The sequence below is a fragment of the Rutilus rutilus genome (genome assembly GCF_951802725.1).
Source record: "Rutilus rutilus genome assembly, chromosome: 23".
NCBI classification, from domain to species: Eukaryota; Metazoa; Chordata; class Actinopteri; order Cypriniformes; family Leuciscidae; genus Rutilus; species Rutilus rutilus.
Genome location: NC_140233.1, coordinates 3,027,269 through 3,046,935, shown reverse-complemented (window position 1 = coordinate 3,046,935; position 19,667 = coordinate 3,027,269). Strand labels below are relative to the sequence as shown.

General features: G+C 38.1%; 1 protein-coding gene across 6 annotated transcripts in view; it reads left to right on the top strand.

Annotated features, from left to right (window-relative positions):
• Positions 1-19,336, top strand: part of myo9ab (myosin IXAb) — a 100,136-nt gene extending 80,800 nt beyond the window's left edge. For 3 of the 6 annotated variants that reach the window (XM_084396819.1, XM_084396815.1, XM_084396817.1), the window contains exons 30-43: positions 178-294; positions 1,804-1,992; positions 2,072-2,119; positions 3,059-3,170; positions 5,729-5,790; positions 6,908-7,100; positions 7,181-7,309; positions 8,247-8,352; positions 8,778-8,909; positions 10,946-11,069; positions 12,738-12,791; positions 13,661-13,845; positions 15,004-15,143; positions 16,412-19,336. In XM_084396819.1, the coding sequence (XP_084252945.1) occupies positions 178-294; positions 1,804-1,992; positions 2,072-2,119; positions 3,059-3,170; positions 5,729-5,790; positions 6,908-7,100; positions 7,181-7,309; positions 8,247-8,352; positions 8,778-8,909; positions 10,946-11,069; positions 12,738-12,791; positions 13,661-13,845; positions 15,004-15,143; positions 16,412-16,839 (2,019 nt within the window). In that variant the 3' untranslated portion in view covers positions 16,840-19,336. The remainder of the gene's footprint in view (positions 1-177; positions 295-1,803; positions 1,993-2,071; positions 2,120-3,058; positions 3,171-5,728; positions 5,791-6,907; positions 7,101-7,180; positions 7,310-8,246; positions 8,353-8,777; positions 8,910-10,945; positions 11,070-12,737; positions 12,792-13,660; positions 13,846-15,003; positions 15,144-16,411) is intronic. The other 3 variants (XM_084396816.1, XM_084396820.1, XM_084396818.1) reach the window with 2 other exon arrangements.
• Positions 19,337-19,667: the final 331 nt, after the last annotated feature.

Here is a 19,667-nt window from a genome sequence, read left to right as displayed (position 1 = left end):
TGGTTCACTGCAGTTTTAAGGAGAAAATACTCAGCAATGCTGTCGACTTATGAATTTACACATGCTTTGTCTTAAAGCGTATTAAAAACACCACATAGACACATAAACAACATTAAAAGCTGGATTTTCACCACAGGGGGACTTTAAACACGTGTTATCTGATGTTTGGTTCTGTAGATCGGCGATCTCGAGGCAGAAGACGGTCAGAAGGATTCGCCAGTGGACGTGGTGTTCAAGAAAGCCCTGAAGGAGTTTCGCCTCAACATCTTCAACTCTTACTCGACGGCTCTCGCTGTGAGTTTCCGAAAGCCTGAAAACTAGGGGTGTCACAATATATATCGCAATACAAAAATGCAACCGTATGTGTCGTGGAAGTGTATTGTGGGTAATTCACCCAAAGTAAAAATGACTGTGTGAGAAAAGATTCAAGTTTACAGAGTTTTAGTGTCAGTTCTACATTAAACTACTATATATTAATGTTGAATATAATGTATAATAATGCAATGGGGAATATTAGTGTGTCCTGATAATGCCGAATGTCTGATGTTAGCAGTAAAAAGTGTCCGACATTATTATAAATATATCTAGTCAGTGAAAGAGTGCAAGTATATTCATCTGTTTTCAGCTTCAGAATCATGAATATTGTTATTCTGGTGTCTCTATTGTCCTGTGCTTTGGGTTTCCAAGTCCGAGACTATTCATTTACACACACAGTGTAATATCAAATGTAGCATTTTAATCAACAGTTCATTTTTTATTAACCTTTTATCATATGTCTCGAGTATCGCAATAATATCGTATCATGAGTTCAGTACCGTGATAAGTATCGAATCGTGACATGAGGAGATTATTAATTACACCCCTGTTGAAAACTTCGGTAACACTTTATTTTAGTGTGCTTGTTACATATACATATGTTATATGTACTTACCATAGTAATAACAGTAAATTACGCATAATTACATGCAACTAACCCTCAACCAAACCCTAACCCTATAGTAAATACTATGTTGTTAATTAATATTACTCAATACTTAAATATATAATTACACTGTAACTGTAGCGCGTTTCCATTACCCTTCAAATTGCGCAAATTGAAATTGCGAATTGAAAATACCCCCAATGGAAACGCGTCAATTTCGCAAAAACTCCCATTTATCGCAAAAAAGTTTTCCCGTTCGCATGAGGAGGTTTTTCAGGCAATTCGAAAAAGACATATTTCGCAAAACTGCAATGGAAACAGTTTTTGCGCATTTACAGGTCAGCTGACGTAGATGACGCGGTGTGTTTGGACAGAATACGAGACAGAGCTCTTTATTAAATTCATACAAGACAAAATAATTACAGGAATAATGGATTCTAAACCTCAAAGAAATGCCATAAATCAAGACCTCGAAGCAGATCTGAGGGAGAAACACCCAGAAACTCCTCATATGTGCCGCTCACAAGTATAATAAGGGTCGTTCCTTATCATTAATGCTTGGATAACACACACACATCTCCTTCCATTAATAATAATGGCCAGTGCAGTGGCTGGGATATACAGAATCCTACCAACGTCCGTTGCCATGATTTCTGGAATGATTTTACTGATCGCGAGAGGAAAAAATGAATAATATCGGATAACATCGGTTTATGGAAACGCCGTCATTTCGCAATCGTTTTTTGTCGACATTTAGAAAAAATCACAAAAGTTTTGCACAAATCTGTAATGGAAACGCGCCTACTGACACCTTCAAATAAAGTGTAACCCAAACCTCTTCTCACTCCTCAAATCCCGGCGTGGATGTGTGTGTTCCTCAGATGGACGACGGCAGGAGCATCCGTTATAAAGATCTCCACGCTCTGTTCGAGCAGATCTTAGAGAAGAGCATGCGTCTGGAGCAGAGAGACTGGAGCGAGTCTCCGGTGAAAGTCTGGGTCAACACCTTCAAAGTCTTCCTGGACGAGTTCATGACCGAGCACAAGCCGATGGACGGGACCGTTAGTAAGGTAAACCACGTCTGTGTGTGTTCACCGGGAACATCGTCCTCTAACGCTCTTCTGATCATCTGTGTGTGATGTGTTTCAGGCTCCTAAACCTGAGAGGAAGAAGAGGAGGAAGAAGGAATCAGACACTGTCAGTACATCATTAATCTTGTACATTATGGATTTGTTTAATTTTTTTGAAATAACAATAGTCATATAAAACACTTAAATCTATAAAAAAAATGGTAACACTTTACAATAAGGTTCGTTAGTTAACATGAACTAATAATGAACTGCACTTATACAGCATTTATTAATCTCTGTTAATGTTAATCTCAACATTTACTAATACTTTATTAAAATCTTGTTAGCATTAGTTAATGCACTGTGAACTAACATGATCAAAGATTAATAAATACTGTAACAAATGTATTGCTCATTGTTAGTTCATGTTAGTAAATACATTAAATAATGTTAACTAATGAACCTTATTGTTCTGTAAGTGAGAAGAGCAAAATAAAGTAAACTGTGACATATTATACCCAATAATTCTTCATACAGAGACTACCAGTAACATTTATGACCATAAATGATCCAGACACTTTGAGCTGATCATGTTTTGCTGAAGTGTGTTTTCTTTAATTGCTAATGCTCTTTTTACACACAGACTGAACACAATGAAGCATTGCTTGGTCACTGGTTGAGCTAAACTGGTATTATCTAATTGTGTAGTTAAATTTAACAGCTGACAGATATTCAACATAATTCATGTGTGAGACAGTCTAACAGAAGGACGGACAAAACCAGTCAAATATCAACTGAGTTCTGCTCATATTTCATTACCATTTTCTAAACTATAGCGAATAATCTGTGATGATGTGAGAAATGTTGAAGGTGTCTGAATAAAGTTTGGTTTGACTATATAAAATTAGTCCATTGACCATTTCTAATAAACCAGTATCACTATCCATAAACAAGACCATTATATCAGTTTATTATTTTAAAGTGAGTTTCTCTGACTTTATTAGGAATTGCATGTTTATTAATACCTGACCACAGATGGATTATGAATATCTGCTGCCCTCTGCAGGTGGAAGAGCACATGGGTCACATCTTTAAATCCACTCAGTACAGCATCCCGACGTACTGCGAGTTCTGCTCGTCCCTCATCTGGATGATGGACAAAGCGTGCGTCTGCAAGCGTGAGTCCAACTCTGTGTCCTGTTTCATCACTCGGACATTTAAGTCTGGGAACGTTTTTCACTTGTTACATTGGAATTGCTCAAAATGGAGACTCGAGCAAGTGTTTTCATGCCTTCATTTTGTATATATCAATGATATACTGACACGATTTAAAGGTGCAGTGTGTAATATTTAGGAGGATCTGTTGACAGAAATGCAATATCATATACATAACTATGTTTTCAGTGGTGTATGAAGACCTTACTTATGAACCGTTATGCGTTTATTAGCTTAGAATGAGGCATTTCTCTCTACACACACCGCAGGTCTCTTTACATCCACATGTTTCTACGGTGGCCCTGAGCGGACAAACGCGTTTCGTCACTATGTTGTTCTTCGTGTAAAGAAGCTTCAGCTAAAGTCAGCGAATAAAACACTGACACAATGATGAACAAGTGGCAATAATATTCGCAATAACAGCTTTTTACTGAATAATTAAGTAAACATAATTTCTTAATTAATCTTTGTAAAGAAACCTCATTGTTTAACTGGCTGCTCTCTGCTGTCTCAGACGACGACATCACTTCCTGTCGGCCACCGTAACTTCTGTTGGGTGCAATTCACAACCTCACCACTAGATGCCGCTAGAAATTACACACAAAATTACATCTTTAAGGTCCTTGGACACGGAGTCCGAAATTTTCGCACATTAAAAAATAAATATGACCTCTCGTTGTGTCAATCACGTTTACACACGGCCTCTGAAACTTTCGTCTGCCGTAAAAAAATTGGATCAGGTTCGATTTTTCTGTGTTTTTCGCAAGAATTTTGAGAGGTGTCTTGACATTTCATGGCCACCGAATGACGAACATGGAAAAACACATATGAAAATTTCAGACTCAGTGTGCAAGGACCTCAAGTCTTCATAAGCTATGTTTCCGTCACCCTGTTTTACGCACATTTTGAAGTTTCACATCAGAAACGAGAAATTAAAAGACATTTCGAAAGAAAACTCTTAATTTGAAAAAAACGTTTTATCCTCGCTAGAGGTGGTTTTTGACTTGTGCGAAAAAGAGTTAATGCGAATAAATGGAGATGGAAACGCATTTGGCGAATAAATTCTGACGTAGCGAACATTAAACCCACGTGATCGATCGGCTTTTTCCTCATTATGGGAATCCCGACTCTTTTTAGGGAACCGAACCAGATCATTTGTCTCATCTCAGTAATAAGAGTTTATAAGAGCATGTGTTACTCGCTACTCCGATATTGAGGGTTATCTTTTCGACACACTTCTCAACCACATATGTTAATGTGTATGTGTACTGTATGTGCTTGGGACGAATCGAGAGCTCTGCCAGTAATGTCATCACACGTGATCGCACGTAACAAAATAACAACATTATTACTAGCTAAGCAGTGTAGCGAAAGGATAATCATATTATTCTGTCTTGTATTAAAGGGGTGGGATAAGATAATGCCCTTTTCACAAGATGTAAAATAAGTCTCTGATGTCCCCAGAGTGTGTGTGTGAAGTTTTAGCTCAAAATACCCCACAGATATTTTTATAAAGAATGTTAAAGTTGTCACTTTTAGAGGGTGAGCGAAAACACACCGTTTTGTGTCTGTTCCTTTAAAAGCAAATGAGCTGCTGCTCCTGGCACAGGGGGCGGAGCTTCAAGAGCTCTCTCTTAGCAGCTTCGATTACCTCACACAGATATAGACTGAAAATTTCAAAAACATTTAGCCTTTTATGTTCAAAGTCGAAGTCAGAAAGATGGAGAGACTCGAGAAGAAGTGACAACATGTAGAAGCAACAGGACATTTCTGAATGGTTAGTTGATGAGTTTATGTAGCTGATGTGTAGTTATCTTCTAGTCATTGATTAGCATATTCTGTCTTGATAATCTATAAATCGTGTTCAGGGGGCGGGGTTTATGTAAATTTGAGGGTTGGTGATGTCGCTAACCGGGGGGAATGTGGTGTAGTCTCTACCAGCCGTTTGTTGTAGTCCTTAAAAAGCGATTTCTTTATAAGCAAATATCTCCCTTTGCTTTGAACTTTGAGCGTCGTAACTTTGCAGATGTTGTTTATGCTCAAACAGCAACATTACACACTAACTAAAGTTAGAAAAGTCAAATCATAATCAACCACACCTTTAATATTCAAAAAATGGAAACCGGCTCTCACCGTTCGCTCATAGATCCGACACATCATCGCTACTGTTTCCGCTGATGGGTGTTTATATTTACTATTGGAGACTAGCTTACCAATGCCACCGTCTTCCCCTCAAACAACCTGATGGAAACGCATCTAATTCGCATTTGTTTTTTTTGCGAACTTGGAAAAGATTTGCTTCACGTTCGTATGGAAACCCAGATATAGTCTGGAGTGTGTCTCGTTTCTGCTAGTCTGAGAGCGGCGTAATCAGATTTCTCCCTGTAAATTAGTGCATTTCTCCTGGAGCTGATCAATAATGTCCTCTTTCGTCTCCGTCTCATATTCCTGTTGATCTGAAGAGGACATCAGATCCGCTCAGCCTCTGTGTAATGTGTGCTTGTTTCTCTGTCGTCTTCAGTCTGCCGCTATGCGTGCCACAAGAAGTGTTGTCTGAGGATGACGACCAAGTGCAGTAAGAAGGTAAGACCAGCTTATAGCGATACACTACCAGTCAGAGTGCGGGATCGGGAAGATTTATAATGTTTTTAAAAGATCTCTCTTCTGTTCACCAAGGCTGCGTTTATTTGATTAAAAATTCACACAAAAAACAGTAATATTGTGAAATATTATGACAATTTATGACTGTTTTTTTATTTTAATATTTTAAAGTGTAATTTATTCCTGTGATCAAAGCTGAATGTTCAGCATCATTACTCCAGTCTTCAGTGTCACATGATCCTTCAGAAATCACTCTAATATGAGGATTTGATGCTCAAGAAACATTTATGATTATTATCAGTGTTGAAAACAGTTATTTATATTTTTATTTCAGGATTCTTTGATGAATATAAAGTTCAAAAGAACAGCATTTATCTGAAATAGAAGCTTTTTGTAACATTAAACGCGACCGTTCAAAAGTTTGGGGTCAGTAAGAATTTATTTTTAGGGGAAATAAATAAAATAAATCAATACTTTTATTCATCAAGGATGAGTTAAACTGATCAAAAGTGGCAGTAAAGACATTTATAATGTTACAAAAGCTTCTATTTCAGATAAATGCTGTTCTTTTGAACTTTATATTCATCAAAGAATCCTGAAATAAAAATATAAATAACTGTTTTCAACATTGATAATAATCATAAATGTTTCTTGAGCATCAGATCATCATATTAGAGTGATTTGTGAAGGATCATGTGACACTGAAGACTGGAGTAATGATGCTGAACATTCAGCTTTGATCACAGGAATAAATGACAGTTTACTGTATATTCACATAGAAAACAGCTGATTTACAGTAGAATAATATTTCACAATATTACTGTTTTTTTTGTATTTTTAATCAAATAAATGCAGCCTTGGGGATCAGGAGAGAGTTCTTTTAAAAACATCGTACCGATCCACAAATAAATGCGCCTCTGAATGTTCTCATTCTCTCTTTATATGATAAATGATCTTTCTGTGCCGTCTTCAGTTTGTATGTGACTCATCTCAGTGCCTCAAACTTCATTCCAGTCATATTTTGTTCATGTAATTCATTTCTGTGTGTCTGTCTGTGTGTGTGTGTGTGTGTGTGTGTGTGTGTGTGTGTGTGACTCAGTTTGACCCCGAGCTGTCTTCACGGCAGTTTGGCGTAGAGTTGTCTCGTTTGACGAGCGACGAGAGAGCCGTCCCGCTAGTGGTTGAGAAACTCATCAACTACATCGAGATGCACGGGCTTTACACCGAGGGAATCTACCGGAAATCTGGATCCACCAATAAGATCAAAGAACTCAAGCTGGGTCTGGACACCGGTGAGATTCACGCGAACGCCATCTTTATAATCACATCTACTTGAGAAGAAGCTTTCACTGAGTGTTTGCCTTCATTGCAGATGCGAACAGTGTGAGTTTAGACGACTACAACATCCATGTGATCGCGAGTGTCCTGAAACAGTGGCTGCGTGACCTTCCGAACCCCCTCATGACCTTTGAACTTTACGAGGAGTTCCTCAGGGCTATGGGTACGAGCGCTTCGGGGCCGGATTCACAAAACATTCTTTAGAATAAGATTCTTCTTTGATGTTTTCCACTTGTTTAAAGTCACCATGAAATCAAAAGTTATAACTCGGTTTTTTTATTTTATAGAATATTCCAGTGTTTATTATAGATGATTCATCTGTGCACTTTAGGGCTTTAGTCAAATAAAAGTGAGAATTTCGAATATTCGTCGAATAAAATAAAAAGTGCATTCAAATTAAGGAAATAATATTTTATTTAAGAACAATTGTTTCAAAAGTTAATGCACTTTAAAAAGTGAATGTCATTTCATTTCCATAAACGATGCAGTTCTTGATTTGGTTTATATTTGCGTAAAGCGCCCTCTTGTGGGCATAGGAGACAATACAGCACCCTTTTCCTCCAACATTAAGTATTGCCTTAAGAATTTGAATATAATTTGAATATTGCTAATATTTAATAAAGAAATTCAAATTGAGCTTTTCAGACATTTTGATAGTGCACATCATGATTGTGTTAAATTAATGTTCCAGAATAACTTCCTCTAGCAGCTTCTCTGATGATGAGGGCGGGGCTATAACCTGTCACTCACATGAGATCAGCCAATAGCAAACCACAACCATCCAATCAGTTCCCCACAGACACAATCAAGCCCCTCCCACATTTGTTCTTGTTCCAGAAGCATTTCTCTCGGATATACGACACAATAGAGGAGAACTAGCGCTACTTACGTTTCATGCTGACTTTAATAAAAAGTATTTTTCTAGAATTGCATTCAGGAACATTCAAACTATATATCTCAAGAAACTTGATTTTCGTGAATCCGGCCTCTCATCATTTTTAGGAATACTACTGATCATTTGTGCTGATTTCATGGATATAACAGTGTGTTTTGTGATTTCATGGATATAACAGTGTGTTTTGTGGTGTTGGCTGGTGCAGGTCTGCAGGATAAACGTGAGCTGGTTCAGGGGGTTTACTCGATCATCGATCAGCTCAGCAGAACACACCTGAGCACACTGGAGAGACTCGTATTCCACCTGGTCCGGTGAGACACTTGAGTTTCTGTATTTATAAGGACAACACACATTAATCAACATTTCTGTAAATGTGCCAGTGTTAGCCAGCTGGCTAATCTTCAACTGCAGTCCTTTGGCCTATACATGTACCGACAGAAGGTTGTGTTGTGGCTTTGTGTGCTTGTGTGGCTGTTAGTGTGTAAATGCTGATTGTTGTTACTGGATTAATGTGCGGATGTTTTGCCGTTCATTGTTGCTTGGCATGGCTTGTGTCCTGTGCTGAAAATCCTTCTTTTGGTGTTATTGCTGTCTTTATGGAGTTACAAAACGGCAACATGCATCTGAGTTATACATAGAAGAACACACCAGACTGCTCTAACCTCAGCGTAGTCCTGATGCTTTTACTCCACGTGTGTGTAGCGTGTTTCATGCGTGATGTGTGTGTGTGTTTCAGGATCTCGTTCCAGGAGGAGACGAACCGCATGTCTGCGAACGCGCTGGCCATCGTGTTTGCCCCCTGTATACTGCGCTGTCCCGACACCACGGACCCGTTACAGAGCGTCCGGGACATCGGCAAGACCACTGCGTAAGATGCTCACACAAAAATACATTTTATACACCAAAATGATACAAATAAATACAAATTCTGCTCACAATGTTCCAAATCTGCTATGAAAATGACAAAAACATCATCAGGGTTGCTAAGTCTGCGTTTTTCCTGTGAAATTGGACTAATTTGTCATAGGCCGTGCATAAATATGTGACTGAAATGCTTGTATTGAACTATTTCATATTCTACCAATGATGAATGTGCTACAGTATATGTTAAAGTCCCTGTAAAGGCAATTCTAAAAAAAAATTCTAAACACATTATAAATGTTAGAAATGTATTGCTAAAACATATTACAAAGACTGTGAACTGTGAAGTACTGAATTGTGGAGTTAGACCGTTAAACAGTTTTTCACCATTGCTGTGTTCCGGATTTTTTGGGCGGGGCTAAAACGGGGGCTCGATGACGCACTGAAGCCCCTGAGCTCCTGGACACGCCCCTACTTGATGACGCACTGGAGCCCCTGACGCTGGCCGCTCCCCTAAATAGAGCACAATCACATCAGTTTGCCGATCGCGAGTTACTGTCAGTACTATTAGTTTCTACAGCCTATAGTTTGCTAGCTAGCTATGCATTCGTCACGGAAATGCATATTACCTGGATGCGATCACGTACAAAACAGATCGGTGTCCTTATTAAAATTTCCGAAAAACGATCACATCAAGAAGAGGTGGATATTTTGTGAAGAGCCACCTTGATGGAGAGCTGAGGATCACCGCCAAAATCCGCCTCTGTAGTGATCATTTTACACGGGATAGTTTTATAAACTTTCGTCGGAGACAACTGGGATTCACTGATAATCCACTGTTGCTGGTGAATGGGGCCGAACTGACTATTTCCCGCCTCGGTGTTCATACTCCCGTCGCGCCGACAACTGGTGCCATCATCGGCAGTGCGTGCCCACCAATGAGTGTAAGTTGCCTTGTGTGCTTATGTTATAATTATAGTAGGTAGTCCAGGCTCGAACATGTATGGCTTTGTAAAACTGCTGCTAGGAGCATCCATTCCGGCTGTAGCAGTGACGGCAGCTTTCCCGCGAGTGGGCGTGGTTTCAGCGCAGCGAGTGGACACGCCCCCAGCGTTTGAGAGCAGAGACTACTGCTCATTTTTTCAAGATTTTGATAGCTTATTTTATGTACTTGCCGGCTTTTTTTATCATTCAAATTTGGCTGGGTGGCTAATAACACATTTTTCTGTGGTGTGACAAACTCAGAACACATACTTAATTTTGACTTTACAGGGACTTTAAGTTTTGTGATCACTACAATATATTAGGGGTGTAATAATCCCCTCATGTCATGATTCGATACATATCACGATCTGAACTCACGATACGATATTATTGCGATACTCGAGACATATGATAAAAGGCTAACAAAAAATGAACTGTTGATTAAAATGCTAAATTTTCTGTGTGTGTAAATGAATAGGCTCGGACTTGGAAACCCAAAGCACAGACAATAGAGACACCAGAATAACAATATTCATGATTCTGAAGATGAAAACAGATGAATATACTTGCACTCTTTCACTGACTAGATATATTTATAATAATGTAGGACACTTTTTACTGGTAACATCAGACATTCAGCATTATCAGGACACACTAATATTCCCCCACTGCATTATTATACATTATATTCAACATTAATATAGTAGTTTAATGTAGAACTGACACTAAAACTCTGAAAACGTGCATTTTTCTCACAGTAACTTTTAATTTGGGTGAACTATACTATCCACGATTTGTTAACAAACAAGTTTTCATGACTTGAGCTCATTGTTTCTGCATTAAATCATTACAGTGTTTAAATTAATACATTTTTCACTAACTGTGATTTTGTACATTTCTGAAATGCATAACTTAGACAGTTTCCTCTGATAACAGATCACTGTGAATTGTAATGTGGACTCATGCATGTTCTGTAAAGCTGCTTTGAAACGATGTGTATTGTGAAAAGCGCTATACAAATAAATGTGAATTGAACTGAAGTGAGTTAATTGTCCTCAGGTGTGTGGAGCTGATCATCTGTGAACAGATGAGGAAATATAAAGCTCGTCTGAAGGACATCAACACACTGGAGTTCGCGGAGAGCAAAGCCAAGAGTCGCCTGACACACATCCGCCGCTCGATGGTGAGTGACACACACACACACACACACACACACACACACACACACATCTCAGAGCCTCAGACTCACACACGATCTGCACCCGATGCTGCCACACACACTTCATGTTTTAGCTCCGCCCCTTTTTATGACACGTCACTTTCCATGCATGTAGTAAACTGCCAAATCCCATCATCACCATGTGTTGAGAACTACTGAATATTTTAGATCAAATTAATTCTATCATCTATCTGTCTATCATCTATCTGTCTATCATCTATCTGTCTATCATCTATCTGTCTATCTATTAGGGCTGGGTAAAAAATATCGATTTCTCGATTTTAATCGTTTCTCATTTTTACGAACCGATATCGATTCTTAAATCCCAAGAATCGATTAGTCATCCTGTTTTCAGTTGATGAATGAATGGAACATTGTAGCGCATCCCATCCAATAAATCTCAATAATCTTTGTGCTTTGTTACTATTGATATGAGAATATGAAATTCAAAAACATAAATAGCGTTTTGTCGCTGTGGCGTGAGATCGCTCCGGCTCAGCTCTAGAGAAGCACATGATCTTCTCTTCCACCTTAATAACACCAGTTACAGCGCGAAATAAACATGAACGAGCATCTGAAAGTGTGTTAAAGATAGAGTACAACTTATCGAAGTCCGTATCATGTGACATGGAGTCGCTCAATCAGTGTTTCAACCGTGGAAAGACGTCAGTAAAACAGCTTGTAAACAATGTCATGTAACGTCACATTTACCTCAGAAAAACCATATCCAGTGGCCATAAACTCGTTAGTCAAACTCTAGAGTCAATTAACTCTAGAGAGGAGCATTTTGTTAAATATATGCACCATATTACATATTCATTATAATTTTTAATGTTCTTCAATATTTAATGCATGTTTGAATAAATCTAGCAAGTTTTTATGACAGCCACCATGTAAATGTTTACATTTCATATAACTTTATTATTATAAAAATAAATAAGTGTATTTTAAGTGTTTGTATACAAATCAGTACATTTTTACCTTCAATATTATAGTGGGCTAATGAAGCCTATAGGCCACCACTGACTCCCATAGTTTACAGCATTAGTGAAGAGATGTGTTAAAAGATTTGAAATTTGCCCTGTATTGCACCTGATATCCAAAATAATCAATATTGAATCGAAATCGAATCGAATTGTGAAATTTGTGTCAATACCTAGCCCTACTATCTATCTATCTGTATATCTATCTTTCTTTCTGTCTTTCTATATCTGTCCATCCATCCATTATATCTATCTATCTATCTATCTATCTATCTATCCATCTATCTGTCTATCTATCTATCTATCTCTCCGTCCGTCCGTCCGTCCGTCCATCCATCCATCCATCCATTGATCCATCCATGTCCCAAATTCTGCAATACAGAGTTGCAAAAATGAGCAAACCTCACAAAATACATTTAAAACATGGCTGATATCTCATCAAGCTGGACCTTCTCAGATGGACGATCAGCATGTTCTGAAGGTTAAGCGGCTCCTTTCATTTGCTGAAAAAGTTTTCATGGAAAAAACATTCATGGAAAGTGCCGTACATCTTCACTTCCCCATTCTGTTTCCAGACAGACATTCCACTAATCCTGTTTTCTTCCCTTCACTCCTTCCCGATCCCCTTCTCCCCATCCTCCTCTTCCAGAAACCAGTACTAATTGCGGTTAGGTTTATTGGCATTACAAGAACTGCCACCCTGGTATGTATCCACGCCGAAACATCTGTGACGTCACACGGCTAGTTCATGTCAGTCCGCGTGTCAGTGTAGCATCGCTAGTTGCCATCCGTGGTTTGATGACATGTTTATTTGGGCCCGTTGAAGACGCTCAAGCTAACTATGAAATGCTGTTGTGTGATTGGCTGTGAGAGGTGATCGGAGGAGAGTACGGTCCAAATGATGTGCTTAAATGTCACGTTCTGTTTTTTTTGGTTTGTTTTGTCTTGTTTTAACCACACATGCGACATGCTGCCGAATTACTAACATTTCCTCTTTTATTTCTCCTGCATTTGCTTCTCGCTGTGTTATTACACAGCCAAACGCAGTTAAAAAGGTAAAGCTCAGTGACTGTGTGTGTGTGTGTGTGTGTGTGTGTGTGTGTGTGTGTGTTTAGGGAGTTGCGTCTCACTTGCAGTGCCGTCTGTCTCCCTCATGTAAGGTGTGGTCATGCTAGACTTTGTATTATTCATTCACATTCAAATACCGTATGTGTGTGCAAGCATGTGTGTATGATGTGTTTTTCTGATAATTATGGTCTATATGTGTTCCGAAAATGTAGGCTGTAATTATACATACATTTTAATTTCATAATATTTCCTGCCTACTGGAATACAATCGAAATATGCTCTTCACTTTTATAGTAAAGCTTCATTTTTCATGAATTCCAAATAGAAATTTCGACTTTTAAAAACTAATATTTCATCAATTACAATTTATTATTATTAGTTTTAAAAAACAGACGCACTAGAGCTTCATATCAAATGTTGCAGTAATTTCGCAAAGTCTAGCGTGATTTCAACTTTACCTCATTGATTGCTCGCTTCTTATGCTCCAGTTTGCTGTTTCTTCAGGGTAAAGCGCGTTTACGCAAAAGCGGTCGCCACACGCCCTCGCCGCCACTGAGCCCGCGGATGACCGAAGGGGAGGAGCCAAGCGAGGAGGGGGCGGAGTCTGGGCTGAGCGAGCAGCAGCAAGCCGCCATGCAGCAAGAAGAGAAAGTTTTGACCATGCAGATAGAAAACCTGCAGAAAGAGAAGTTCGTCAACACCTTTTGCATCATGATTATCGTTTCTACGTTTCTATGTACTGACATTAAAGGGATAGTTCACCCAAAAATGAAAATTAGCCCATGATTTACTCACCCTGAAGCCATCCTAGGTGTTTATGACATTCTTCTTTCAGACGAACACAATCAGAGTTATATCAAAAAATGTCCTGGCTCTTCCAAGCTTTATAATGGGAGTCAATGGGTATAAGTCCATCAAAGCGCATCCATCCGTGATCAAACTGCTCGAAACGGCTCTAGGGGGTTAATAAAGGCCTTCTGAAGCGAAGCGATGTGTTTGTGTAAGAAAAATATCCATATTTAACACTTTATCGACTAAAATAACTAGCTTCTGGCAGATGGCCGTATGCAAGAATGACTTGAGGGAGAGTAAATCATGGGCTAATTTTCATTTTTGGGCGAACTATCCCTTTAAATACCTACAAGAATATGTATTACTGTCTAATGTTTTTGGGAAAATCCCCACATTTATTCCTTATGAGTTTGAGGTATGGTTGGGTTGAGGAGTAAAGGTCGGGTTAGGATTATAAATCTTAAAGTTAGGGGTCAAATTAACAGTGTAACTACAAATACAAGTACTTTAAATGTAATTACAATGCACAAACATGCATGAACATAAGTATATAGTATCAAATGGATAAGTACGTAGTAGGTAAGACCACCTGATATAAAGTTTGACCCATTTTTTTTATTTATTTTTTCTCAAGTTAAACCCAGTCACAGTTTGGAACTGAACAGTGAATGAGAACAGGTTATGACTGGATAGGAGAGATCACTTGAAATATTAAACCACTGTAAGAATATCATTCAAATATATGACTTTCTTTATTTTGAGATATCAAACGTAAAACAAAGGCATGACGTGGCATGAACAACAGTGGTTACTTAAACAATACTTGAAGGGCTTAAATACACACGACTAATGACAAGACAAGGGACACCTGTGCACAATGAACCAATGACAACATGACACAATCACATGACTAACACAGGGAATCACATGATCAGACACGAAACATTAACCAAACGCCCCACATAAAAACACAACAAGACAAGACATCAAAAGTTCAGGAGGGTGGTGGAGCGGATTTATTATTTTCATTCACACCTGTTTTTCACTCATTTTAGGGAAGAACTGACCTATGAGATGTTGGCTTTGGATCCCAGAGCATCTGATGATGAGATGCTGGAGTCGGAAGCGTCTATCGGGACAGCAGACAGCTCGGAAAACCTCATGGAGTCGGAAGGTGCCATGTCCGATCAATGGGGTAACGGCGCTGTTCTGTGGTAGTTTTAAAGAGTTCTGTCATCATTTACTCTCTCTCATGTCGTTCCAAACCCATAAGACTTTGGTTGATCTTTGAAACACAACCTGAGATGCTTCTGTACAAAACCAGAACTTAGAAGATCCAAAAAGGACATAAAGTCAATGTAAAATTAATCCATTTGAATCAAGTCTTGTATAGAGATACTATCGCTTTATATTATATGATGAACAGATTTATTTTTGCCTTTTATTCACATCTAACCAATGATATGATTCAATTCAATTTAATTCAATTCGCATTTATTTGTATAGCGCATTTCACAATACACATCATTTCAAAGCAGCTTTACAGAAAATCCACATTACAATTTACAGTGATCTGTTATGAGGAAACTAAGTTATGTATTTCAGAAATGTACATATATAAAATCACAGTTAGCTAAAAATGTATTAATTTAAACAATGTAATAATTTAATGCAGAAACAATGAGCTCATACTTGTTTGTTAACATGATTATATGATGTGCTCTATGTGTGTGTTTATATGCGAGTATTAAATGCCTAAATTAAATCTGTTCATCATATAAAGCAATTCTATCTCCTCACAAGACTTGGATTAAACGTCTCGATTCATGCAGATTTATTTAACGACGCATTTATGACCTTTTTGGATCTTCTAAGATTTGGTTACCTGGACTTTAACTCCTGTGCGTAACACAAAGGTCTATAGTGGACAAAAATGCCATATATTATAAAAATGTGAAGCTTCTGAGCACAGATTTAAGTTTGGTCTCATTTTAAAGAAGACCCGTGGCAGATTATTGTTGAAGTAAAAAAAAAAAAGTAAAAGTAAAGCCAATAAAAAAGTAATAGAGGTTTAAGTTTATGAAAATTATTTATGAACATTATTTTATATAAAATATTTATTTTATGAAACGTGTTTAAACCTGGGATTCAAAATTGCAGTTTTAAAGGGTTTCAATGGGGACATTTTTGTCCTGAAGGTCCTGAGAGGAACTATTTTGTGTTGGTAGTGCAAAATATATTTAATAAAGAAAGAAAAATAAACTAAAAATACACACCTGTGCCAAAATGTATCCAGTTGGCATTAACACAGGCAGAAAAAACCTGAAAAGACAAAAACGTCCACAAGGTCGCACAAGGGTTAAACGGAGGGACAGAAACCTTTAAGAAATCTTCATTTGAGAGGCGAGTAAATGATGACAGAATTGTAATTTTTCCGTGAACGGTTTTGCACGTGATTTGTAGTGTCAAACGTCTGCTTTTTAGAAAGAATCACCGGCACGGTGTCGACAACGCGCTGGAGGAAGTCCGAGTCTAAAAGCAGACGTGGTTTACGGCGTCAGCCCGAATCCCTGGACTCTGTGGACTCGGCCGTAGCCTCGCTCTCCTCCGAGACGCCTCAATATCGGCTCCGTTCCTCCTCTTCCGGGCCTCTGTTTTCCTCCGCCTCTTCCGGTGGGGATTTGCACATTCTCCCCGACCAGGAGGGCTTGGAACAGGCTTCCCTGACCACCCGATGTGCCTCCAGCTCCGAGAAAACCCGTCCGCGACCCCGAGGGAACCGGAGCTGCCCGCCAAAGTCCCGCGAGGAAGGAGGCGTTCGCAGACGAGAGCACGAATTTGGTTCTTCTCAGCCTTTAGTGCTGTACGGGAGTAATGAGTTCATGGTGTGATCGTGATGGTGTCCAACACTAGCTGGAAACTAAAAGTCTGAATAACATTTGACGCGAAAGAGAAAAGCTTGGAGATCAACCATCACAGCCTTTCACTGCACAGTCCTGTTAATGAACGAAACTATGAGCAAAAAGTACGGTGTAAAAATTGAACGAGAAGATGAACGCACCCATATCTACGACCTACTGACTGTAAAGTGGACCTGCTGGACCGGTCCGTTCTTCACAACAGATTCTAAGAATAGTTGAACTGGGAAAGAGCGATTTTTAATCAACCTGTGATGTCCATTTTCATGTTTACAGAACTGAGCCAATGAGAGGTCACATGACTTCAACTGACTGCATGCCGTATTGCTACCATTGTTTTCACTCTATGATTAAAACCTTTGATAAAGTGCTAAATATGTAAAATAATATTATATTATTGATAAGGGTCGAATGAATGGTGTAAATAGCTGAAATCCCTGTGCTGCTGGTTGACCCGTGTGAAAAAATAACGTCTTTTTGTGTTGCAGATGGAAAACTTGTGTGAATCTGGTGTCCGTCTCTGTATGTTGAGTTTCTTATGGGTGAGTCTGACGAAAACGCACGAGGTCCAGGTCTTATTTCTTCCCTAAACAGATTTTTAATGTTATTGGTTTTTTTTTTGCATAAAGCAAATAATCTAGATTTTCTTTATGCAAAATGGTTTTGATTCTGGGGTGAAATTGGACCCGGACGTGTACACTAGTGAGATTCACCCACGGTTTTGCTTTTTTCTTCTTGTTTTTTGGTTCCAGAAACACGTTTTCCCTTCAGATGGAAAATCAAAAGGATGAAAAGTCAAGTGTGTTTGTACCATGATTCTTTGCTGTAGTTTTAATCACTGTTGTTTGTTTCGTGGGGTTTTTCCATCAGTGTACCAAAATCAGGACTTGAATTTTTTTTGTAAAATTGCTTTTTTAAAGTATATTGTGTTTTATACATGCTGATATTTTATTGTGAAATTTAAGTATATAAATATATTTTTTGGTGTAATGTTCCACTGTGCCATCCGGAGTCACATATTTAGTTCTCTTGGCCACAAACGTCCTTTTTGGTTCAACTTTTACACTGCAAAAAATGCTTTTCTTACTCAGTATTTTAGCCTTGTTTCCAGTCACATCAAGATGCATTTACCATAGATATTATGTCTTGTTTTCTAGGGGAAAAATAGTTTTTGCTTAAAACAAGAAAATGTATCGTCCAATGGGGTCAGAAAAATAATATGGTTTCTGCTTGAATTAAGATTATTTTTCTGGCCCCATTGGCAGGTCATTTTTCTTGTTTTAAGCAAATTTTGCATTTTGAAATGCATCTTGATTTAAGACTTTTTCGATATTTGGACTGGAAACAATGCAAAAATACTAAGTAAGAAAAGCATTTTTTGCAGTGTACTTTTGATTTAGGGCTAATTTATCACACGTGCATCTAAAACAGGGTCCTCTGCTGTGTTTTTTACCCTTTAATCTGACATTAAGATGCCCATTTATAGCAGTAAAGTTCATAGAAAACAAGGACACATAACAGCATAAAGCTCGAAGCTTTAATATAAACTATAGTAAGTTTACACAGTGAACATTGCTGTTTGTGTGCAGGGAATGTGTCTCCAGAAGCTGTTTACTCCTTTTTGATGTGCAGTTACATATATCTATGTCTATATTTATGTCATATCATAGCCTATTGCAAGAAACCATCACCATGGTGCAATGTCACGAAAGACTTAAGCTATGTTTTAATGTTTCGATAAGTATACTTGGGTACTATCTGAACCTTAAGTCCACTAATGCTCAAAAACAGGCGGTAAGAAGGAAGCGGTGGTTTGTTGCGTCCTGCGTAAGTGAATGTACTCACTGTAGCATGCTACACTATTGTCAAAGTTTCTCTTTTACAGCTTATGTATTTAAGATCATGTTTAAGGCCAGAAACATACTCTATGCAAATACGCAAACCCGAATGCAGTTCCGTACATATTTAACATATATTAACTGTGTGGCTTTAGTACTTACCTTCAGATGTCTGTCGTTAAACCGGATTTAGCTAGCTAGCTATAAACATGTTGACAGTCTAACATTAACTTACTTCTCTTCAAACTGTCCCTGAAACCGTTATTATGCTAATTATCTCTAAGCGCGCGCTATTCGCAGAGACACGTGACCCTGCGTAGCTAGAAGCGTTTGCGATCACGCACTTGAGTATGTTTCTGTATGTTTGAAAACACGGGATGTCATTTGAGGGATGTAATATCTTATTTTATGTTGAATGAACCTGCGCTGTGTGTTTTGATGGACAGAGTAAGTCTAAACAAATTATTTGTGCTTTTGGATTTTGTGTTTGTGCTCTCGTGAGCGCAGTTGTAAACGGTGCAATTTGTGTAATATTTCTTTATTGTGCAAATCAATGTGTAAGGATGTAAAAAGAAAAATGAACATAATCATTGTCTTATTAAAAAAAATTAAAATAAAAATAAAAAAGAAACCTGGCATATCTTTTCCTTATTTGTCCTGGTAGAGAATGTAACGTTATTTAATAATAGGTATGAAGAGTGGATAATATATTTCTGTTAGTATTTAGCAATTAACGTTATATAATATTTAATTTATAATTATAATTTGACATTATTTAACAATTATATAATTTATAATTGTCGAAACAAATGTTTAAAGTGAATGGACGCGCCTTTCTGTAATCTGTAAAATGAACTAAAGATGCCATGACTCGTGTCATGGTCATCATTTGTTAATTATTTTAATCACTTTAACTATGTTTTGCAATTTCAAGTAAATGGTCCATTCTGAACTGGCTTGCCT